Raw genomic sequence first — 26038 nt, 5'->3', positions numbered from 1 at the left:
TTCTACTTACCTGTAAAATTACGGGTCCTTTATCACCCTTCATTTTTAGATTAATAATTAAAAATTAATGACCAGCGACTAACATACTGTGTGGGTTATAATAAAACAACATATCTTACTAACGTTTATATTTTAATATTTCATTTCTAATAAAATTAGACATTATTAGATAATTATAAAACAAACAAACAATCAGTCTTTTGGAAGATAAATGGTAAATTCTACTTAACTTGAAATCGAACGATACAATTTAGACAATTAATGGAATATGATGAAAAATTTTGATATTCTTTTTAACATTATCTAGTCAAATAAGCTGTATTTATGCAGTTGCAATAGCCAAAGAGGCTGCAATAACGTCCGGCGTAGGCACATCCAAGCACGAACACGGAAAACAAAGCCTACCTCCAAACACAGAATGTACCTGGAGGATCTATGAGAACGGATAGTTCAATAACTATTGCCACCTGTGACATCAAGAAGTTCTGTATGTAATCTAGTTCCATCAAAATACAGTATGTACATCTAAGTCTCTTCCGTGTTAGGAAAGAGGTCAATTTTTGATAAAAGAAATACTAGGAAAATAGCAGGCAAGAACAGCAACATACATTAACCAAGTTGGATTAGCAGAGTTGTGGGTAGCCTCCAAAAAGTATTAATACTTTAAAATAATATGTATAACTGTAAATAATTGAATATTAAAAATGCTATCGACTAAGGGAAACATGTCACTAAGAAATATAGTTTGGCACAAACATGTACTATGATTAAAAAAAATTATTTATACATCTGTAAAAATTTAATTACTAGAAGAAACCAACTGTATAAAATATGAATATTAATTATTCTAAAGTTACTTCTGGCAGTTTATTTTCAGCTACCTGTGATGAGGTATTCGGCAGGCTTCTGTAAATAATTTTTAGAAAACATTATTTTAGAAATTAAATAAACCTTCTAACGAATATTAAAACGAACCTCAAACCAATTAAAATATTAAAATTATAATATATAAACCAATTAAAATATTACAATCTAAATAATTCTAATTATACTAATAAAGTATTTCGTGTCTCTAAAATGCCTTTTAATATGTTGTGCCTTCTCATAAATCCTAAGATTTTATTAATTTTATTTAAATAACTTTAAAAATCATAAATCTCATACCTAGCTAGCAAATCGAATATGTATGAAAAAATTCATAAGAATCAGTTGAGTCCATTCGGAGGAGTATGGTATGAGTAACATTGTGAATTTCGTTACAAATATATTCGTACATTTTACTGGCAGATGGTTCATACATATTTTTAATTAAAATTTTCACAATAACTTACTTCTGGGCGCACTTTTTAAAGTAGTGGTACGCGACACGCAATCGCTCTCTTCCGATTCTGATCGCATTTGAAAACTCGTTTCTGTAATTATTTAATTTATCACGTTTATTATTATTTAATTATACGTACAATAAATAATTATGATTAACATATATAAACTGTATTATCCAGAGAAATGGAACTAAGACAATTAATATAATTTACCTATTTTTTATGAGTTATATTATTATATATTTATTGCCGTTTTTCCGACTTCGCTCGCGTGGTAATAGTAAATCATGGACATTTGTAATAAGTGCCACATCTTACATAAATACAGTAATTATCATTTTAACGTAAGGCTAAACGTAAGGAGTTCTTAATATGATCTCAGCCAGTGTACAAACAAATAGGTCTACGTCATTAGAAATCGTATTTATTTATTATTATACTCTGTTTTCTTTTATTTCGTAGAATTCTAACATTTCATAAGTGTTGCTACTAAAAAAAATCTCCACCAAAAACGGGAAAAATTTACCCATTTGAGGGCAATAAAAATTATATTCGTAGTATAGTAGTATATTTTTGTCTTACCTACAAAAAGGCAAATGACCTAATACAAATATAACAAATATTTAAATTTCACGAACAATGTATCGAATAAACTTTAATTACTTTATTTTATTTAGTTAGCAGGCGTCACTGCTACTAATTCCAGGTTTAGTAAATCCTAAAAAAAATTATCTTTACTCGTGCGTTTTTATACTGTGTGAAAAGGGTCGAAATTATCACTCGTTAAACTACTTTTAATGAAGAGCACCGATTTTAATAAAATAGATACATTCACTAACAAACAAAAATTTAAAGAAATGTATGTATAGACGTTAAGCTTCGTATTTAAACCCCGGGAAAAAAGGTTTGCCATCTCTGATATGTCAAAAAATGACAGCTGTCAGAATTCTACGGAATTAAAAATCAGAGTAAACATGAATCAAATAATAAATCATGTGGGTGACGCCTCGCTAACCAATAATCTTTATAACCATCTTACCACTATCATATCTCGCTTTTCCAGCAAGTCTGCTGGGTGCCTCTTGGTTGTCCACGTGACCGAATGTGCGGAAGCCAATCGCGAATTGAGCGTAAGGGCTAATTTCATATAGTTCTGGAATAAAACAACTTGCTTTTGATCACGAAAATAATGTGATGATAGTAAATCAGTTCTAATCAATGATATATAATATTGTGTTTCTATAAACAGGTTAACAAATTAATTTTGAATTGGAAATTCTTATTATCGGAAGAGAAATTAATAAAAAAATGGTTAGCCAAAAAGGCAGAGGAAAAGTTTTTTCCTCTGCCTTTTTGGCTGGAACTAGAGATACATTTCAGAAAGTTATTAATAGTTACATTTTTAGTTTAACTCTAGTTATGTAACCTAACATTGGTTTAGAGACATATATATAAATATTGCATTTAAGAAATAGCATACTAATAAATTATATAGTTATGGTAGTAATACATGAGCTCTTTAGTATATATTCAAAAATTAAAATATACTATTCTTGTTTTAAATTATTTTTAGGTTTAATAAATACCTATTAAAAATATTAGATTCGTTATAGATACAGATGTGTCCACAGATAATTAGGAATGCTTCAATAAGTCTAGTTAGTTTTTGTTAGTCTAGCATCGCAACCCCACTACTTTACGTTAGTTATAAACTCTTAAACGAATTAAGATTTTTTGAGACGTTAACACCGAACTTTATTCTCTACTCTACTATCATATTTTTATATCAATCTGTATAAATACGAGCTAAGACTGAGTGAGTTAAGAAAAATAAACTCACCATGTTTGTTATCAGCTGTCAGATGAACCGGCGTGCTGTATACTCTGTTGTTCACGTCAGTGGGGATACTCTGTGGCGTGTTGACAGTTGCGTTACTACGCTCAGATTTACACTCTGTTGTCAGTGAGTTTCTATACTCTGTGAGTCGTTGATGGCTGGAAATGTTAATTATTGATAAATAAGGCAAAGACATAATGTAACACAGTTATCTATTGAGACTTACAATGTAGGAGATATTGTATGGGGAATGGGGATCAATACCAAACCTGATAAAGATGAGATTAGCGGAGGACTGAGAGCTCTACTAAAGCTCTTCCTTTTTAGTTTTTTAAAATCTACTGAATATTCTACTCTTAGAATTCTAATTATCATTATTTGAGTGAAACGTTATCCTCTATATATACTCGTATAAAATTCTCGTGTCATAATGTTCATTCCCATACTTCTCCGAAACGGACGGACGATTCTTATGAATTTTTTTGTGCATATTCAGTTTGAGAATCGGCTACTATCTATATTTCACGATTAAGTGATAATGGGTGTTCCTCACCTATCCTAACATTTTTTAATACATACAACCCTTAATAATTGTTACCCCTCTACGATCAATTTTATATTATTATAGTAGATAATTATTTTTATTGAACAAAAAAATGTTTCCTAGAAATAATATCCATGTCAAAACGTCTTTTTCGAAAAATAGAAATAAAATAGACTTTGATGATATGATTGATAATGTATATGTAATCTACTTTGTAAAATTCTGCCTTTTAGTTATGTAAGACAAATATGATTGCCATTATAAGTGACATAATATGTGAAGTTTACTTTGAACAACCATAATATTTTTGTAAGTTTTGCAAATAAATTAATATTATTATTGCATTGCTATGGCTATTGCAACTTACTAAATAAACAGTTCAAATTGCACACTTACTTATGTCGCTTGATGAAAATATAAATACACGTAAACAGGCAGATAGTCAGTAGGATCGAGCTGCAGATGATCACCAACATATTCAGGTCGAGGTACTCCGAGGGCGGCCCAATTGCCTCTGAAAGAATTAAATGAAAATTCGCTTGAACTAGAGGAATAATGTTATGCTGTTTTTTTTAATAATAATAATAAGTAGTCTTCTGTATTTGACGTTTTCGATTTATGGTATACGTTTACGTACGAGCAAGCGTTTTTTTTGTATAGGGGGCAAACGGGCAGAAGGCTAACCTGGTGTTCAGTGATACCACCGCCCATGCGCTCGCGAATGCGTTGCCGGCCTTCTAAGAATTGGTTAGCCCTTTTCTTAAAGGACCCAATGTCAAATTGGTTCGGAATATTTCAGTGGGTAACTTTCCACATAGTGAATGTCAGACAGACCCGAATTCAAACACACCGCTACAGGGATAGACTGCAGATGAAGTTCAGCACTCCAGCACTCCAAGACATTATGGGACCAATGAGTATTGCTAGTACCAGAAACTATTTTCATCAGCATCACCTTGATGGCTGGAAACCCAATTTTTTTGGGAACTAGAGAACTAAAATAAACTCCCAGTAGAGGTCTTCCCTGGAAGAAGATAACCTTCAATTGTTTAAAGAAAGATTAAACTCCTCTGACGGCAGAGGCCAGCAACGCACCATGAGCTGAGACGACTGCCCTTTTTGAGCGTCCCATAGGCTTGTTTGCGGGGGTCAATATAAAATAATATTAAAAAACTTGAAATTGGGTTCATTTTTAGTTCATTATTGTGTTAATAATAATAATAATAGCCTTTATTTTTTTTTTCATATTTTCATATTCATTTTATTTCCAAAAAACTTTAAAATTTAGTGATGATAAAACGTCATTCAGTTAAGTTTTGGTTTGTCCACAGTTGGACATAGGCCTCCTCCTTCCGGTTCCACTCGCGTCTGTCGCGGGCCAGGCGCGGCCAGGTAACCCCGGCGACTGCGATGATGTCATCTTCCCAGCGTCGGCGTGGGCGCCCCTGCGGCCGGCTCGCGCCGCGCGGGTACCCGTGCAGCACTCTCTCGCTCCATCTGTTGTCACTATTCCTTGCTGAGTGCCCTGCCCAACGCCATTTCAGGCACACCATTTTTGCCGCGTCTATTATTTTTGTTCTTTGTCGTATCGCTGTACTCTTTACTTACTTTACTTACTCGTTAGTCTATTTAATTTGTAACAACTTTAATTAAAAAATGTGTCTATAGAGATATAAATATATTTTTTTAAATATAGTTAGTTTACATTATATACCTCCATGTAACGTAGTTGTAGCGTACATATAGAGAGATGTTGAGACCCCGGCAGAGTTCTCAGCTAAGACTCTTATTTGGTACCACTGCGCTGAATTAAGATCGGCCAGGATAAAAGAGTTCGGTTGACTCAGTACAGGTGTGTATGACCAGGCATCTAGGATTGGCTGGAAATATAATAATAATAATAAGCCTTTTTATTTTCTGTTTTTCAATAGTTGGTAGTTGTTATATTACAGTAACTAAATTTGATTTTGTTAGCAGGTTAGCTTAGATTAGGGTTAGCAATATATAATTAGAAATTAATAAACTCGAAACACATTAAATTGCTTTTTACAGTCACGGAGGATTTATGGTAAGCAGAAGATTGCATATGTCCGATTAAAGAACTAGATTTTTAGCTAATAAATAGTCTACCCAAACAGATATTAAATAGCCTAACGCCTAGCCTAATTAAAAGACTACTTTTGTATCCATTTTTCGCGCTCTTAACAAGACTACTATGGTTACATTAATACAAACCACAGCGGTTTTCTAATGTAACATACTGTGAAATATTAAATTATTTTGAAAAATAAAGACTAAAAGAAAGGTAAACAGTAAATTATGGCACAAACTTTAAAGAAATTAATTAAAAATAATGGAAAACTAACACGTATACAAAATAAAAAATATAAAGCAATCCACACTATTACCTACGCGGTAAACCCAAATCGCATTATATAAAATGGCTTTGTAAGAGTATTCCTATAAACAACAGTTGAACAATCCATAAACTAGGAACTCGAATTGAACACAGTTATTTAGTTTAATATAATAACAATTGAAAGAGGTACGCAAAACTAATTATGGACTTGACAAATCGATACAAATATAACACTACAGAAATATAACAAGAGAAATCTCCGCGTTACATACGGGACGGAAAACGCGTTGTATTTCTAAACAAATGTCTAAAAATCTAAAACAATTTATCTGTCAATGTCAGAAATACTAATAAATAATGTCAAGAATAATACTAATATGTAAAATATTACCAGTCGATTTTCTGCCCGTTTCCATATCTTACTGCCGTACTCCCTGTAATCCACCTCCCATCTGGTAATCTCGCAACCATTATCATCCCAACCGCTGAGTTGTATGTAAATGTGTGAAGCGTTGCTCCAAAACCATTCAGTTGTTGTTGGTGATATTGGGACTGGAAATATTTGTTTAAAAACAATTATTAATTTATTATTAACTAGCTGCCCGTCCCGGCTTCGCACGGGTTTATTTTTAGGTACTGATATGTTCTTTGGCATTTTTTTACCTTAGGTAACATTATTGTAGTTTTAGTAGGGAACATCAGTGATTTTTCTTGCAATTAAATAAAAATAAAAGCCCAAATTAATCGATGATAATGTAGCATTCAAATGGCGAATGAAATTTTAAAATCGGTCCAGTACTCTTTGACCAAACTCATTACATACTTACATTCAAATCTTTCCTCTTTATAATATTAGTAACATGATACAATTGAGATAATTAAATCTGGATGGAAGGATCTCTCTTCCAGGCAACCACTGATATATCCTATCAGTGGTAAATATAAATAAATAATATATCCGATAAAATGTATCCTTTATTTTTATATAAATCAAGGATTGGAAGCTATCTGTCACAAATAGTGGGGTATGATAATTATCACTAGTTTATTAATAAATATATGTAAATATGTGTCTGTAATTAAGAGAATTGTGTTTTATCTGTCAATAAATGTGTGTTCCTGCCTTAAAGAGAACTATTATTTCATACCTCCACCCAAAGTAGTAGCGTCAACATAAGCTGGTTGTGAAGTACCCACACTGTTGGACGCTGTCATCCTTAGCGAGTATTTCGTCCCACACTTCAGGCCAAGCAAAGTAAACTCCTGGGTGCCTTGAAGGAATGTCCCTTTGTCAGCCCAGGCGTCTTGCCAGATGCCATTTGTTTCTTTCCATGTTAGATTGTAACCTGAAAAAAAGGAATGATATAAAAATAGGCGCTTTTATGTTTGATATCCCAGATCAATATTTGCTGGCGAGTAGAAAAGGGAACACTTTAAATGAAACATGAATAAAATAATTAAAAATAAACAGTTTTAAGCATAGAACCTTGTCGGGCCTTAAAAAAGATGTACGTATATAAAGAGCTGGATATAATAGGAAATACTTTTGTATAAACATATTGTAAGTAGCTTTTAAACCACCGCTAAAACAGCTTACAACCTTAAACGATTTTTAAAAATAAAACTATTTCCGATAAAATCATATCGTATCTTCTACTACCGTCAATTTTCATATTGTTATAAACATCCGAAATCTTTGGCGTTATAAACAAGTGCTTAAGTACTGCTTAAAACGATGAGAAGCGTATGTAAGTAAGAAGGTATATGTAACTAACTTACTGATTTTCTGTGATTTTCCATTAGCTTTTTTAGGATAATCCCATTGTAAATATATCGCATTTTTATGCGACGTTACTCTTAGAATTGGTGGATCTGGTGTAGGCAGAACTGTCACTTCATATGATACAGAGTCTGATCCGTACAGGTTTTTCGCGAGGCACGTGTAATTGCCGCTTAAGGAGTGGTCGATATCTGAAATTAAGATACCCCCTTACCAATAAAAAAGTAATATTTTTTTTTATTTTTATGCGAGATAAATTATAATAAATAGAAGAGATGTCAAAATATAAATCATCACTCGTATGTAGTTACAATATAATTATCGTTTCTTTATTTTTTAATTTTTTAACTCCCAATTTTAGATGTATAAAAGTTTGAAATAAATATTGTACATAAAAAATGTTAAAACGATCCTAAATCTATGACACAGAAACTCTTATTCAGGAATTTCTACAAGATCAATTAATTTTTTTATACGTTAAAAATAACTCACTATTAATAAGTAGACTGTCGTCATGATTCCGAGTGAAGCGGGGATGGTGTGTGATGATATTGTGGTTGTGGTACCACACCGTGCGAGCAGCAGGAGATCCCACACAGGCACATGATAGAAGTAGTGATGATCCCACTCCCACTGATATTGACCCACCAAGAGATGATACTCCAGCAACCACTGAAATTTTGTTTGTATTAAGTGTAAAAGGTTCGTAATATCTACAATAGAAGACGATGGATTTTTTCGTTAACTTAGTTGGATATTTTCTAATAGATCTGACCTCGATAATAGAACTAACACTCTATAAAAACTGAGCGTATAACATGACAAATTGGCCATCTATAATTGGAGGAAGGACAAAAACAATTGACGAAAAAGACAGAAGGAAGGAAAGGAAGACGAAGGAAAACTGGCATGGCCTTAGTTTCTTGTCTTCTTCTTTCTTGTGAAGGTGACAGTGGAAGACTCCTTCAAACCTTTGAACTCTATTTTTGTACCTTTACTAGTCAATTCAGCATGCACTCTATCACTAGCAACACCCTCTCCGGCAGTTGTAACGGCCCGAACGAACACCTCATACTGAGAACCAGTCCGCAAGTTGCTGACTGTGAAGCTATGTTGGCGTAAGGGATTGCTGTCCTGCGACTCCACGCGATAGGTCTGCGGTGATGATGTACTGGAATCAATAAGATAGTTCTAATAATAATACACATTTATATTCCTTATACCACGTAATACGTATCAGGTTATTAGTACTACTAGTACTAGTAATGACTTTAGAATAAGTGACACCTAGAAGATCTTATGTTCGAAAATGAACGTATTTTTTTTATCTACAAGAGCTTTAATTTACAAAAGTGGCGTTCTCTAGTTTTGGAGTGAAAGGTACACTTTGTGTCGCTGCATTGGAGTAAGTATAATGAATATACTTTTGGACAATGCGTTCCCTATATCAAATAAAATATGATGCACATATAATATGATTGCAACTTGAAAAAGATGACTATGATATGTATGATACACAAGTAGATGATTACCAACCTTGAAACTGGTTTTACATAAACATTGTAATGAGTGATATCTCCGTTCGGTTGGTCTGGTCGCTTCCAGCTCACAATAATGGACGTCGGTGCAGAGACTACCAATTTTATGGCTGAAGGAGGGCCTGGAACTAAAATGGAAGTATATTTATTAAAAAGAATTCATAAATATATAAAACAATAATATTTCTATATTTTTGTGCTATCTATTATTCTGTTTTTGGGTTCGTATGCACATAATCATCAAATTATTGCTTTACAAATAAATTAATCTAAACGTTTAATTGGAATTTAACCAACCTTAAACAGTTGGCTGCGTATATTTATATTATATCATATATTAAATGTGTAGAATCTTTTAGCGATATTTTAAACTTTAAGTAGTAGTATGCTTAAAATCACCTGGGTGAACAACACGAATTTGTTTTATATATTTAGTTTGTATAATAAAAGCATTTGGCGTTTACGTCACTTTTGATCCGCGAAACACTGTATCGTCCGTCTCATCTCACACGAACGACAGGCATAGGTTTGTTTCACTCACTAGATCGCGCGAAGGGAGACTTCATAACTTTCGAAATGTGTTCATATAACACTATACAATAGAACAGAAACTCACCATCCTGCAATGTGGTGCATACAACAGGATATGAAAACGGTCCCATGCCGTAGCTGGAGAAACCTGATACTTTTATGGTGTAATTAGTATACTTCATAAGGTTTTGCAGGTATAATTCTGTGTGTGGTGACGTCATGTTTAGCCACGGACCATCTGAAATTTACATAGATTTTAAATGTCATTGTTAGGACTTAAAATTAAAAAAAAATCACATTACTTATTACTAGAAATTCTGAACCTTTTGAGTGTACAAAACTAGTGAACTTGTGAATAGTTAAAGGTCAGGCCATTCACTTTGATTAGTGCCGAGAGGATGATTAGTGTAGGCGTGTAGTGTAAGTAGAGGCCAATTCTTGTTTAGTGGCTCTGTTAAGTAAATTCAGTAGTCGATAGCTGTCAATCATGTTTTGGCTGGCACGCTGCGAGTGAGGTGGTAGGGACGTGTCTACTTGCAGTTTACTCGCATAAAGGCCTGTATTCACTAGTAATTAGTGAAAATGATTAGATTCATGATTAGTTCTAACCATCAGTACTGTAATACACAGAGTATCCGAGTAGTGATGCTCCCTGACTGGAGATGGGCTGCCACGCGATTCGCACCGAAGTCGATGAAACCCCACGACATTCTACACTAGACGGAGGATTCTCTGGGGCTGTAACACAAAAGAGATATATGAGAGACTGAGATGAGGTGAAGACACGCAAGTTGTTAGTTAGGAATAAACACTTTTATAACAACATTAAATTGTATAAATTAATAACAATGGAGCCGTATATTCCATATTTTAAACTACTTACAAAATATACTGCGAGCATATAATATATATTTGTAATAACAAAAAAAATTAATTGAAAGACTAGTTTTGTAACCGAACATTACTTCAGTTACATATATATTTTAGTTAATAATTAGAAGGCGCGAACCAAATGTTAGCTATCGCACACTTGAAGCCAAAATGAGATAAAAAGAGAAATGTAAAATTAGAAGCATTTCATGTATTTTATTATACTATACAAAAAAATTGTATGTGTACATTGTGTTAGGTACTTATATAAATAAATAATTTTAGACTTTTAACTTTTACTTTCTTTCTTATATTTAAGTGTCACAAGAAACCTTCAATACATAAAGTTCGTTTTTTGTCCATCTGTGTTAACATAAGTTATAAACGATTAAAGCCATTTAAACAGCTTGAAACAAAGAGTTTCATTTAACAGAACATATCTACTACTGCTACTCCACTTCACTCACAATATGTGAAATATTTACCTGGAGAATAAATACGTTACAACTAGTGATTAGTGAAAAGGCTTTAATAAAACTATTTTAGATCACTCACCTCCTTCTCGAGTGGTTTGATACACAGCCAACGAAAAGGGTCCATTCCCAGCTGAGTTAAAAGCGCTTATCGATACAGCATATCTACCACAAAAGAATACAGGTCTATCATATCGTTTGAAACAACAGAAGCAAGCTGAGTTAAACGGCGCCGTGAAGTTAAAAAGCTATGCTATTCATTTAACGTCTAATTAATCTGGCTGCGACATATCCATGAGATTTGTGTATTGCTAGATATTGGTTTTCTTATTATCGTTTTCAAATATCAACCATTATATTATATATTTTATCAGATTTTCATGGATTTTTGAGTCTTTTATTTATTTAAATATATGTTACTGGAAATGAATGATATCTAGGAATTGTATACAAATCCTAGGAAATATATATAATTCCGACATCTTTGACAATTGTATGTGATTCTAATATCGTATAAGGAAATGTATAAAAATTACCTAACCTAACCTAACTAACTAACCATGTTCAATACAAATAATGTTATTTTATATTAATAAAAACTTGTACTGAAAAATTAATTTAAGCTTAGCGAAATCGCCTGATCAGACAACCCCTCTCTCCGCTATCCCCGCATACCCATATCTCAAATATTAAAGATTTCCGATTGCTATTTAGTCAATGTATAGATTTCCTAGGAAATGTGTATAATGACGGATTACATACATTTCCAGTAACATACACATCAAACTACAGATACACAGTACATTATAATAACGCTGTGCTATTTTAATTTTAGATAAATCTTCGTATTACCTGGTATTTTTCAAAAGACCACTCAGTAATGTTTCCTGTTTTCCTTTTCTAGAGGTCACTTTCACCATTTTAGTTTGTGTGTCATTAGGAACTGAAAATGGGTAAAAAATCTTAAAAAATATAACTATCATATATTGTGATATATTACACCTAATAGAAAAAAATCTAAATCTAATTTTCATGATGTAATTATGAAAAAATAACGCAATACTTATTGTTTCAAAGTGAAATGGCCTCTATCATTGCACCTCGAAATAAACAAGTTTTTATCGTAAAGACAGAATTTTTTTAATATAAATATTGAACTAGGCTAAAACTTAAGAGAAAGCTGACGTTTAAATTGTCTTATACCAGTTAGTCTCAATTTACTTTTTTTTATAGAACACGGGGCAAACGGGCAGGAGGCTCACCTGATGTTAAGTGATACCGCCCATGGACACTTTATACTGTTATGATTAAATATAGGATTAAGATCTAAAATTCAATCAAATGAAAGTAAGAATGAAACAATGATGGCTTGTCAATTCTTAAAAGGCCTCTGGCATTGGGAGTGTCCATGGGCGGCGGTATCACTTAACATCAGGTGAGCATCCTGCCCGTTTGCCCCATGTTCTATAAAAAAAAGTAAATTGAGACTAACGGGTGTAAAAACTTTTTGTTTTGAATTCTTCCTTCCTTCCTGTCGATTGATAAACTGTACAAATTCTTGTAATTTTCTCAGTATAGTTATTTTACTAAATGCGCTTTTTATTGTTTTACGAATTACGAATCTTTTTTTGAAATACGCTTTTTAATTTTTAACAAATTACGAATCGTTTTTTGGAATGGAGTTATTTACTGTACCTGTTTCCCCTGCAATCCTTGGCACTGCCTTCACATGGTAGCCCTGCAGGAGACCATTGTGTGAATCCCTTGGTGGAGGCAACCAAGTTATGAGTAGCTCCCCTGGGTTGTCGGTCTGTTGCACTTGTATACTCAGGGGACTTAAAGATGGGGCTGCAAAGACAATAAATTAAATATTTGTAGACTTGATATGTCATTACGATTCTTCATTACGACCTCCATTGGGACCTTAATGTAGAAGACGTCGCCACAATAATTAAAATAGATTGCCAGAGCCCACAAACATAGGCTCCACCAACTCGTGAAGTATGAGGCTGTTTAATTTTGAGGGCCAGTGACCAGATTTATAAGGACAGAAACACACAACCATAACCACAGGCACTTTTTAAAGATTTAACTTGGCGCCTGCAAGATAGTATTGGTAACCCCAGAGGTGTTGCTTTCCTGGCAATGAATAAGTATCGCAATAAAGCGAGGAAATGTTGCCAGCGTTAAAGGTGCCACAAAGACCAAATTTTTTAAATTTGATTTGTTTTTTTTTAATAATCTTTATTTTTTTTAATATTACTTTGTAGTTTAAGAAAATTGTAAATACAGAGAGAAATAATTTTATTAAAATAAAAAATCTTTTAATTGTAATATAATATAACTATCAAAAATTTATTATAATGCATGAGAATGGGCCTTGCTTAAGTAATACTTAATTTGTACATTCACATTTCAAAGGCGTGTAAAACCATATTTAACTTGTGACTACGTAATATTTTTTTGAAAGAGAATTAGAAATATGTATATGTACCTTCCTGTAGTGTAGTGAAGTGAACAGGCATCGTAAAAGGGCTGAGATCGACCATATTTCCTGAAGATACTCTCACTCTGTACTCGGATGCTGGTTGTAATTCACGTAACTCTATACTTTGACGAATGTCCGTTTCTTGTCTGAAATTATAATATTTGGTTTTGTAATCTTTGACCACAGTTATTCCACTATATTTTATATATTAGATCTAAATTTAGCTAATTCTCAAAAAAAAATCAAATGCAAAAAATCAAATTTTAAATAATTAGATTTTCTGCATTTGATTTTTGTTTTAATATTTTAGTGTTATTTCACGATTCCTATTTCTTTAAAGTGACTCAAAAAGCGGTAATGGACTGTCATCCTGCCAGAAGGCTCAAGAGTGCGTTGCCGGCCTTTTACAATTCAGTACCCTCCTTTCTTAAAAGAGCTTAAGTCGTAATGAATCCACATAATGGTGGTATGCGGTATAGTACAGTAATATTTAACTAATCAGTGTATATGACTATATGTTACTTTTCTGAGTTATCATCGAAAACTTGCAATATATGTTGCTGAACTTGAAAACGGCTGGACCGATTCGAGTAATAAAAAAAATATTCTAAACGCTGCGGAAAGATTTTATCGACAGAAATATTTGAAAACTATAACTTTTATTTATTAACACTTCACATTACAATATAAAAATTAAACATAATAAAATGAAAAGGAGGGCAACTGGCGGCAAATCTTCCAGGCAAATACTGTGAGTAAAGAAAAAAAATTCAGTACTAAAAACCGGAAAAGCTAACAGTTTTTATGGTATAGTATAGCAAAATTTATATATTCAATATGATGGTATGTACAGATAAATAAAAAAAATTAAGGTGAAACCAAGTTCGAGAGGACAACTGGATTACAAATCAATAATTATTTATTCATGTAGGTAACACAATGTAGTGTAAATAGTGTTCATTATGAACGTCAAAAAAGAAATATACATTGAATGCTTCTAATTTTACATTTACTGCCAGTTCTCAATTCAATTACATTATTAGTACCAAGGATTACTGCCAGTTATCAAATCAATCATACATTATTGTACCAAGGTATATCACAAACCGTGTTATATTGATGGTCTTAGCAGTATCCCAACCGTTGAAGTGGTTAGTAGTATACTGCACGGTATAATACTGAACATGTGCTATTATGGTGTCGCGCCACGACAGTTTCACTGATGAGCTGGATACGGAGTCTACTTGAAGGTCGAGAGGGGGTGTAGGGGGCTCTGAAATGTCAAATGTATTGCTTATTATATTTAGTTTTAAATTCTATTTTAACTTGCACAACCGGGGATCAAACCTACGATTGGAATACCCAAATATTTACAGTTTCATTAGATTTTGTATTTTATTCGAAAAGGCCTAGACGTATATAGCCAATATTTTACGTATATTGACTATATACGTCCCATTAAATAAATAAAAGCTTTTTTATGGGAGTCGATTTCACAGTTCGTTAGTTCAGACTAATATTTTTCTTAGACCTGTTACTTGCCTGTTAATAGCTCCTAGCTTCAGAATAGTTCTTAATAAGGAAACATACCTAGAATTTTCACGTAAATCGTATAGGTTGCTACTCCATATGGGTTGCTGGCTCTACACTCATACTGTCCCCCGTCTCTGCCCTCTACGTAGTTGATATTGATTGTGCTCTTCATGCCACTAGTCGAAGGACCTTCTGAGAGTGTAGCTCTGCAAGAAGAAAAATCTTGTATAGTGCCATCTGTAGAAAGTACTCAGAAGTCAATGCCATCACTGCCCAGTTTTTCATAGTTTTTTTAATGTACCAAAAGATGGCGCCAATCAAAGTTTTCATTTACTATTTATTTTTTATATCGATATTTAACATAATAATATAACATAAATGATGTGGGTGACTTTATCGCTAACAAGCATTTATTTCCAGTCATTAATAATATTAATATATCCTTAATTTGCAAAGAAAACAGTACATTCAGATTTTTTTATTATTAAAAACCCGCTCAATCAGACATGTTAAAATAAGCAGATAATAATAAGGCAGACAACCACTGAAAATAACTAAAATAATAAATACTAAGGGTAAACTGCAAGAAGTTCATAAACAAATCAACAAAGAATAGAATAAGAATTACAAGTGACACTGAAAAAAATTACAATCACTAGAGGTATTAATGTAAACTTTTAAAGGAGCCAATTACATGGCACCGTTTTCCACAATTTTGTTGCAAATTCTAAATGATTTCACAGATTCATTATTTATTATTTATTTATACTGTATTATTTATTGCATTTTGCATCAGCTAATTTCAAAATTTCAGTAGCTTTGTTTATATATTTGAATGTTTAATATTTGTTTAATATTAATAAAGAATAAATGTTTTAAATTTTGTTCTTCCAAACATCTATACCGTAGACAGATACGCGGCCCTCGATTTGACTTCAAAAAATAACTTTTCTGACTTTATAAAAATATAAATCACACTGCATTTTTTGCGATTTTCATTTTCTGTTGCGAACTAGCGAGCTGTGGAATCAACTTTCGGTTGGGGTCTTCCCTAAGATATACGACCTCCAACTATTCAAAATTCGAGCATACTCCTCCCTTAAAGGCCGAATACTGCCCTTTTTGGGCGTCCCGCAGGCTCGGAGCAAACGCGCCCCTTTATTATATAAAAAAAAATATTACCTGGAAGTAGACAATTCAATAAGGTTGCCATTCAAAGTCCACTTTATTCTAATAGGACTATCGCCCAGCGGCTTACATGTTAGTGTGAGCGGCATCCCTACTTTAGTAGTCAAATTGGTTCCCATTGATTCAAAGTGGACTGGTTCTGAAAATAACACGTTAAGAATTATTTTCCATCATTGTTATTATGAGTAACACAAATCTTTTTATATATAACAGGGGAATAAGCAGGCTCATCGGCTGCATGTGCCCCACCAAGGGCTATATTGATCGATCGATATTGTATGAAATTTTCAAAGACACTTGATATATAAAATCTTAATCAGCCGTATTGATTAGTTTGGGATAAAAACTGTTACAATTATAATAATATTATTCAAAGATAAACGCGTTTTAAAACATTAAAAGTCCTTATGAAACACTTACTATTAACACTTATCCAGAGATTATTATTCAAAGCCTCCCCAACTCCATTATCAGCATGACAGGCGTACAATCCCTCATCAGCAAGGGACACTACTTCAATTATAAGAGTTCCGTTGGGGTAACTGCTGACACCGCCTCCAGCCAGGTCCAACACTGGTCGCCAAATTCCCAGAGTTGCTGAAAGAATGTAATAATTTTTTGTTAAAACAAAAAAATCGCTGGCGGTAGAATCTTTTTAAATCTGGCCCTCAGATTTCTAAATCTATTTCACGATCATTTTTTATAAAAGGCCGGCAACGCACTCGCAAGCCCTCTGGAAATAAGTGGCCTTGGACGGCGATATGACGAGGTGTGCCCCCTGTTGTATAAAATAAAATAAAAAGATAGGGATAGCGATAATTTTTACCATCTCGTTTCATCCAATGTATTTGTGGTATGGGGTAGCCTTGTGCGTTGCAGTACACGACGCCCCGTTGTCCCAACAACAGAGACGTATTGGTAGGTTCTTCTATCCACTTTGGGGCAACTGTGGGCGTAAAACAAATTTGTATTTTTTTTTATATTTTAATTATTGACTGTTTATTTTATTTTTGTTTTATTTTATTATTCACTGTCACGCACTGTACACGTTCATCTGAACTAATTAAGCCTAAATATTTCAAAAGTCAAAAGTCAAAATTTATTTATTCATATAGGTAACATCATGTACACTTATGAACGTCAAAAGAAATTTTAAATTAATCTAATTTTACATTTACTGCCAGTTCTCTAATCAAGGGCGTATTAAGATTTTATTCTAAAAAAAAAATGTCTATGAAATGATGGAGTCGAATGTTTTGTGTTATTAACTACCGTTTTCATAAAATCTAAATCAATGATCTGAACTCTTTAACTACTGAAGTTACTTTAATCTTTCGTCTATACTAATATTATAAAGAGGAAAGGTTTGATTTTTTGTTTGTTTGTTTGTATGAATTGAATAGGCTCCGAAACTACTTGGCAGATTTGAAAAATTCTTTCACTGTTGGAAAGCTACATCATTCCTGAGTGACATAGGCTATATTTCATTTTCAAAAAAATAGGCATCCTTACTAAAATTACGATAACATTAACATTTGTTTATTATTTGATACAATTCTAACAGATGGCGCTGAATTAAAGGTAGTAGTTTGGCAAGACGACGTTTGCCAGGTCAGCTAGTCTCTTATAAAACACTTAAAGTGTAAGAGACGAAAGATTACGCTATAAGGAAAAGGGACAGCTGACCACTTAGATTTATTAATTTCATATGATGGGAGACTAAAAACTAAAGATTTAGTATAAGTTTTTCAAAGTACAATTATTCAATTTTACTTCAAATACATTACTAAATATAGGTACTATTATAAAGTTTATCGTATAAATTGAGTCTAAATTGACTTTTATATATTTTTGTTTACTTTTATAAATATTTTAATATTATATACTTACCATTTATATATAGCTCTGTTGACTGATTTACTTTCCCAACGTGATTGGTAGCAATGCAAGTATACTTTCCACAATGCTCCAACGACACACGTTTTATTATCAGCACGCTGAAAAGCTCCGAACTTCTTTCTGTTATCTAGAACCACAATTAGCGTATTTTTTTATAACAGAGTAAATTATTTTATGGTACACTTTAAAAAGGCCATTTTGCAGAATATATCTCTGATTTGACAAGTATCAAATAAAATTTGCAGGATATGAGATTGGACGAATTTTAACGTACTATGTTTAAAATCACCATACCTTTAAGCTTGGAGGCATTTTCATACCATCCTTCAACCAGGAGAAGAATATAGGTGGGTCTCCACTTATAATATTACAAGTTATTTGGACAATTTGACCCTCCTTCAGGCCTGAACCAACTCGCAGCTCGTCCAACTCCGGCGCCTCCACCACTTGAATTTCAAAGGACCTGGAAAAACGTTCTAATATTACTAAACAAAAATTTTACTTAAAATACAATATTTTAATGTGAACGCTGCTCTTGAACCATCTCATTCTTTCTTCTTTATATCTTTATTCATATAGGTAAACATGTACACTTATGAACGTCAAGAAAAACAAATTAAATTAATTGTAAATTTACATTTACAAACTGTACGCAAGTCAAGGGCGTAGAGCGGGTAAGAAGAACTGGCATTCGTGAGTTAACACTGAATTTTAAATCTTTGATACATGAGCAAGTCTTTTAAACCCCAAATGTGAAGTCGAACAAAAATGATTAAATTGCATTATCGCTAACAAGCAATTTCTTCCATATAACTCTGGTAAGGAAAAAAAGTTATGAAATAAATATGACGGGTAAAAAAATCACCTTCGAGCCATTTCTCCCGAGGGACTATATACAATGCAAGTGTACATATCCCCATTCTCCTCTTTCAGTATCCGAGGTATGTGGAGTACCCCGTCTTCGCCCGCATCCAATATCTGTCGTTTTCTTCGTATTTTCTTCATATTGGTACGCCTGTATCTGCTATGTTGTGGTAGAACTGCGCTCAAGATTTTCTTTCCCTTGTACTCCCATTCCAGCTTACTGCAATAGCATGATTACTATAATATTTCAGAAAACCTATCTATTTACATAAATAGTATTTAAGAGCGATTCTCTGTCTAGCATTTGGAATTTTAGTTCAAAATTAAAACAATTTCCCTTACTATGAAGAAAGATATATACATATAATGGCATGACTTAGAACGAAGAATCCAATTTTTTTTAGCAAAGTTGAAGTTAACGTTGAAGTAAATATAAGGCAAAGGAAATACAATATTAAAACTGTAATGTATAAAATTCTCGTGACGCAGTGTTTGTAGTTCTCTTCCGAAATGGCTTGACCGATTCTCATGAAATTTTGTGTGCATATTGGGTATGTCTGAGAATCGGACGACATCTATTTTTCATCCCCCTAAAATTTAGGGGGATGAAAAACATTTAGGGCCTAAATGTTAAGGGTAGTCCACCCCTTAATTATTATTTTTTTAATTTTTAGATAAATTTTATTTTTTTATGATACAGCCTTAAAAAATACATACAGCCCTAAATTGTCAACCCTCTTTAATTAACCCCTATTTTTTATATTTTGATAGTTAAGGTTTTTCACAAGGGAGCGGAGCAAAATGATCTATGTTGGTGTGTACTAAAAAGGCACAAAAGAAGAAACGAAATTTTCGGGGGCAGCTAGTATGTATATATGAATCAGTTGTAAATATTAATGTTACAGTCACAGAAATGTATCTAATTAGTTTAAGTACATTTTTATGTGGAAAAAGCGTAAGAAAATTACTTTTAATGATCCTCGAACCTGTTTGAGGAAAAATACCAATTTGTACGTTGATAAAAGCTCTTGTACAGGTAAACTAGAAACTTTATAGCACCTCTCAGCGTATAGTCAGCGGAGCCAAATAGGTCGAACATAACTATAAATTGGAACAGGTATGAACTGTATGCCAAATAATTTTCTAAACGGTTTCTATTGAAACAATTTTCGTTTTAATTATTTATCTAAACCTTTATAAGCATCCTTTACCTGGTGGTTACGCGTACGAGTCTACACCCGACACACGCTTACTTAGAGCTTTATAACCGAATCCATGAGTGATGTGATATAATCAATTAACGAAACTAAAAAAATATCAGGCCCCATTGTGAAATGTTACCGATACTAGTTTTTTCTTTATAGAACAGGGGGCAAACGGGCAGGAGGCTCACCTGATGTTAAGTGATACCGCCGCCCATGGACACTCTCGGTGCTCGAGGGCTCGCGAGTGCGTAAGAATTTGTACGCTCTTTTCTTGAAGGACCCTAAGTCGAAATGGTTCGGAAATACTTAGGTGGGCAGCTGGTTCCACAAAGTGGTGGTGCGCGGCAGAAACTGCCATGAGAAACGCGCAGTTGTGGAACGGCGGACTTGCCTCTTCAGCCAATGAGCGCCCGATCTCTATGTGAATTACGCGACGTAATTACCATTAGTTAAATACAACACGGCAGTAAAGGGCGTATGTATTTCTACATAGTTTTTGTCTGATAACAATTTTTTTTTTAATTATTGTATAATTAGCCCCGTCGTACAAGAGCAAAAGTTGGCGCGACCGCAGAGCAAGCGAAACATAATTGACGGCCAAAATAACTGTTTTCTCAGCTCTGATATTGTTTCCTTTGGAATAGAGAGTCTAAGGCCGTGGGATTCAAGTGCACAGGCGCTAGTAAAACATTCAGCTTGGTGCCTGGTAAATAGTACCGGTGACCTCAGAACTGGTGTTTTCCTCGCTCAATGAAATTCGTCTACGACACGTGTCAGGCACAGGATGATCACCTTCTTATCTAAAATAGACGTACATAGAAGATCTTGAAATAAATACAGAAATCTGAGGTCCATACTTGTATAGCCACTGATGTATTTTTAATTTTAACATACAATTTATTAATGCGCCTAATTATTATTATCTCATGTAAGTGTGTAATATTCTTAAGAAATACATATTTTTAACCGTTATATAGATATTTTAAGGCTATACAAACCTTATAGGATATCCGTAGTAAGGACATTTTAGTTTGAGCCCGTCACCACTCTGCACCTTTATTGGAGGAAGTGTTCTAATATATGGTGGACCTGTATCGAAATAACAGCGTTCAAACACAAAACAATTTAATTTAGAACTAAATTTATATGCTAAGCATATAAGTAAGTATATATATATATAGTATCTCGGTTTTTGCCTTACAGACTTTACGCAATCCTGGATGTAGACCGCTCCCCTACGTTTTCAGAAAGACCGGTTCCTTTACTCCCCCCCCCCTTAGGCAGAAGGGGGGGGGGCTTCACCAGATAGATTAATAAAATTCTTCATTTATTTCTCTCGCCAAAATTCTCTTACTTCTTTTGAGGGAAATGCTTGTTTGTGTGAGACTGATGCCTACTTAAGGTAAGAGTATCTGTATTACAGGTCATCAAGCCTCCACCACTGATAGACAGAAGGTCTTAAAAAGTAGAGATTATTTCATTCTCTTCGCAATGTTCTTTAAACAATTATAGTCGTAAGCAAATCGAACACTACTAACCGTAAACATCAATTCTAGCTGAATGCCGTAAAGTGGAGTCGCTTTCATACGCAACGCAAGAGTATAGGCCTCCATCCTCGACGCGAGATCTGGATATATTGAGATGGGATATCACCCCCACTCCCGATGACGACATCATCTGACCTAAAATGTATCTGTAATTAAGAAAGTCAAATTTTTGAAAATATTTCTGCAGGTTTTCGTTCGTCGTTGGCCTAGTGCAGTTCTGATCGTATATTTGATTGATAATATCGTATGTTTGATCCCCAGCTGTGCACCAATGTACTTTCTTTCTATGGGCGCATTCGACGGGCGAGGATCACCTGCTTTCCTATTGGATTGACAGATTTATATCTGAGGCCTAAAAAGGTTGTAAAACTGATCTTATCTATCTTTAATATACTTTTTCATATTTGAAAATAGAATAAACGACGTAATATAGAAACTTTGAAAATACCTTGAGTCAGTATTTGTGGAAACTACGACACCATCTCTTTCCCATATGAATCTCGGTGGCCTGTCACCAGTTGCTGTACAGTGTAGACTTATCTGGAAATACCAAAAGCTATTTATTTATGAGGAGGAACCGTTTGTAAATCTATTGTGATGATCGAAGTATTAAACAACTTCCAACAAAAGACAAATTCTCAAGTGTATGGAGTATTTGTCTAAAATGATAAGACTTGCCCGAGTACTCTTGTATTCGATCGATTCAAGCAATTTTATCTTCATGACTTTCAATCACAATATTATATGTATATGATGTGCAAACATTTTTTTAGATAGTGCTTATTTTATTCTATTTTATTGACACTCCGTTACCTTTTACGAAAAAAAATATATATAAAAAGAAATAGGTTGTGTAAGTAAATAGGCAACGGGTGGCCTTATCGCTAACAAGTAATTTCCTCCAGGCAACCTTTAATGGAACAATAAAAAAGAAACACAGATTGTAAAGTACATAAATGCATAACTATAACAAAACTACACACCACAACATATTACTACTATATCTACTATAACTAAAAATAAGTAAATCTAAAGAAAATACCAAAAAAATAATATATGATAATAATATGTATAAACAAAAATGTAAAAGCCAAACCAAGTGAGTAGTTAGTAACAGGTGGCAAATGGGCAGGAGGTTCACCTAATGTAAAGTGATACCGCCGCCCATGGACACTGTCACTGTGAGAAAGCTTGCGAGTGCTTGGCTTTTTAATGCCGGCTGTACACACTAGGCGAGAACCTCTCGCCGTGTGAAGAGCGCAGCCTGTACACACTCGCTACGTTAATTGTATTTAAATCACCGTTATTAATGGACGTGGAAACCGCTGCTGTTTGTCTTTGTGCAATAAGTATAATAAATACGAAGAAGAAAATGGTGGATGGTATGCACCTCAACAGAAATAGCTAATTAGGTAACGACCATAGTCATCGGGCAAGTGATTGAACGAGTGTTTACAGACCGCTCTCGTTTTACTCGCGAGACCTTTGACACGTGCACAAATCATTGCCAGGCGACCGAGAGAGGCGAGACAAACTGCGAGGAAGCGAGACGAGACGAGAGCTTTATTATACACTCTCGCGCTCAGCCTGTCTCGGGGTGTCTCGCCGAGTGTGTACAATCTGCGTAAGAAGAGTTATTGAAACGTTACACATAAAGCTAGTTAAAAGTGTGTACTCACATCTTCGCCTGGTGTTACAATTTTGTCACCAAAATGCTGTGTAATCATAATGTTGCCAGACCCCAGATCTCTTTTTATTCTTACACCTGCAAAACGTTGCAGCTTAAAATACTTTATTCGTGAATTGTTAATTAAAAATCTCTGTAACTTTGACAGTTGTCACCATGGGGTCAGAGCAGCAGATTTAAGGTGTAGCAAAACCTATATAGGTTTGTATCGCTACAAGATTATTATAATTATATGTAATCATAATGTTGCCAGACCCCAGATCTCTTTTTATTCTTACACGCGCAAAAATTAATACATTGAAATATTGGAATTTACATAAAGTTTCACACGTTTTCGGGTGGCTGAAATAGAGAACTGTGTTTGCAATCAGTTAATTCAGTTCTGAGTGCGACTTCTTGTGATTTACATCGAAGTGATAAAAAATATGTATACTGAAGACACGTGAAAAGGTACTGTGTGACGTGTATACGTAATTGAAGTGACAGTATTTTGTACATTTTTAAAGTATTTTTCTGTGTATTTTTTGTGGTTTTACTGCAATTTAGTTTCTAGCTGATTAGTTTAAATAATCCTTGGAAGAGATTTACGGCGCTTTGTATCCGATTTCCTAGCTTGTAACAATAGTATTTTTTCATCACGTAAGTCTAAATTAATAATATTTTAATTGTAGCAGTAGTCAAAACACAACCAGCACAGCAGTTCCAAGATGTGACCTATATATTGTATCGCCTCAAGATTAGTTGTTGATATAATTATAAAATCGTACCATTTTTCCAGGACCTTGCGCTATTATATACGTCTTCTTTTCTTCTAGTATTCTTGTGAAAATGCGACCTGAAATATTGTAATGGGCATATTAAAATCGTATATTATTTGGATGTTTTTGATAGCTTGGTCAATGGGATGAGTTTTGGTATGGGATACTACATGGACACGTGAGTCCCATTTCACCTCTCTCGGCGCTTTTGATTTGCAAAGATTGGCGCGGCAGAGCAGGTGGGAAATAATAAACGGCTTTAAATATAAGAGTCTCCAACTTTGATTTTTTCAATTTGGTGTAGACTCTTTTATTTTCTATTTATAAATATTTAACTGTTATTATTAATATGTACGTTTAGGTTTTTATTCTGTATATTAATGATTAATTATTGAGTGTTTTCTTTATTAAACTAACGTTCATTAATTTTATTATAGTTTATTTACATTTTAAATAAAAGTTAAGTTTTAATATAACTTACAAATAGTTTCTGTACACCTTATATGTTTTTTATATACAAAAACCTTTAATTATTAAAATTCACCATAAATTTTATACATGAAGGTATTCTTATTTAATTTAACACGTAAAACTAGACCTAAACGAAGAGATCGTAAAGTCATAAATTTAGTAGGTGGATTATGCACAGCCACGCACTGCTAATTTCATTAATCTGCCTAAATTTATGCATAGTTAAAACTAACTGTGTGTGTATGTAATTACATTGTTTTATTTTACTTTGGTTTGGACGGTCGCCAGTGCGTTGTTTCTCTTTTTGTTATTGACCGTCGCTTGTTTAACTCAAATATTTGTCGAGTTTTAATGTAAAAGTTTTAAGTGAACATATATTGACTTTTAAAAACTTGAGTTGGTATTAAAATAAACATTGAACGCCTGTTTGTTGTACTTCTGCGATAAATGTTAAAAATTATTTCAAGACAGTTGATTCCTGCTTTAATATAAGAGGATAAAAGGCAAAAGCTTGCACTTAGACAAACCCACTCGTGAATACTCAACTACAGTTCAGAGACCTTACTCTGTAATTCCAATAACGATTCCAATATTGAGTATTTGTATCGCACCATTACAAGCATTTGATACTCCAATTCTTTGACTTAGACTACCACTATTATAATGGAAGAGGTTTTAACAGCCTTTATCGCAGATAAGTTTTTATGTCGCGCATAAGTTTCAAAACAGTTCAGAGACCTTACTCTGTAACTCCCTAAATGTCCCGCACGATTACAAGCATTTGATACTCCAATACTTTGACTTAGACTACCACTATTATAATGGAAGAGGTTTTAACAGCCTTTATCGCAGATAAGTTTTTATGTCGCGCATAAGTTTCAAAACAGTTCAGAGACCTTACTCTGTAACTCCCTAAATGTCCCGCACGATTACAAGCATTTGATACTCCAATACTTTGACTTAGACTACCACTATTATAATGGAAGAGGTTTTAACAGCCTTTATCGCAGATAAGTTTTTATGTCGCGCATAAGTTTCAAAACAGTTCAGAGACCTTACTCTGTAACTCCCTAAATGTCCCGCACGATTACAAGCATTTGATACTCCAATACTTTGACTTAGACTACCACTATTATAATGGAAG

General features: G+C 33.6%; 1 protein-coding gene across 1 annotated transcript; it reads right to left on the bottom strand.

Moving 5' to 3' along the window:
* Positions 1–393: 393 nt before the first annotated feature.
* On the bottom strand, positions 394–25508 carry LOC111000027 (Down syndrome cell adhesion molecule-like protein 1). Its single transcript, XM_045632058.1, has 31 exons — positions 25460–25508; positions 23658–23743; positions 22427–22518; positions 21970–22124; positions 21430–21520; positions 19228–19446; positions 18657–18825; positions 18354–18489; positions 17290–17409; positions 16884–17060; positions 16458–16602; positions 15333–15481; positions 14850–15015; positions 13749–13888; positions 12950–13102; positions 12107–12197; positions 11337–11419; positions 10521–10649; positions 9997–10149; positions 9379–9508; positions 8835–9013; positions 8335–8514; positions 7842–8033; positions 7211–7408; positions 6454–6614; positions 5418–5583; positions 4100–4217; positions 3163–3317; positions 2362–2475; positions 1332–1412; positions 394–906 (listed from the first exon to the last, which is right to left on the bottom strand). The coding sequence occupies exons 1-31, from the start codon at positions 25506–25508 to the stop codon at positions 878–880; spliced, it is 4206 nt and encodes a 1401-aa protein (XP_045488014.1). The 3' UTR covers positions 394–877.
* Between the last annotated feature and the right edge of the window lie 530 nt (positions 25509–26038).

This window comes from Pieris rapae, chromosome 18 (assembly GCF_905147795.1).
Source record: "Pieris rapae chromosome 18, ilPieRapa1.1, whole genome shotgun sequence".
Taxonomy (NCBI): domain Eukaryota; kingdom Metazoa; phylum Arthropoda; class Insecta; order Lepidoptera; family Pieridae; genus Pieris; species Pieris rapae.
Note: the sequence above shows the minus strand (reverse complement) of the source record. Positions and strands in the feature narration are given on the sequence as shown.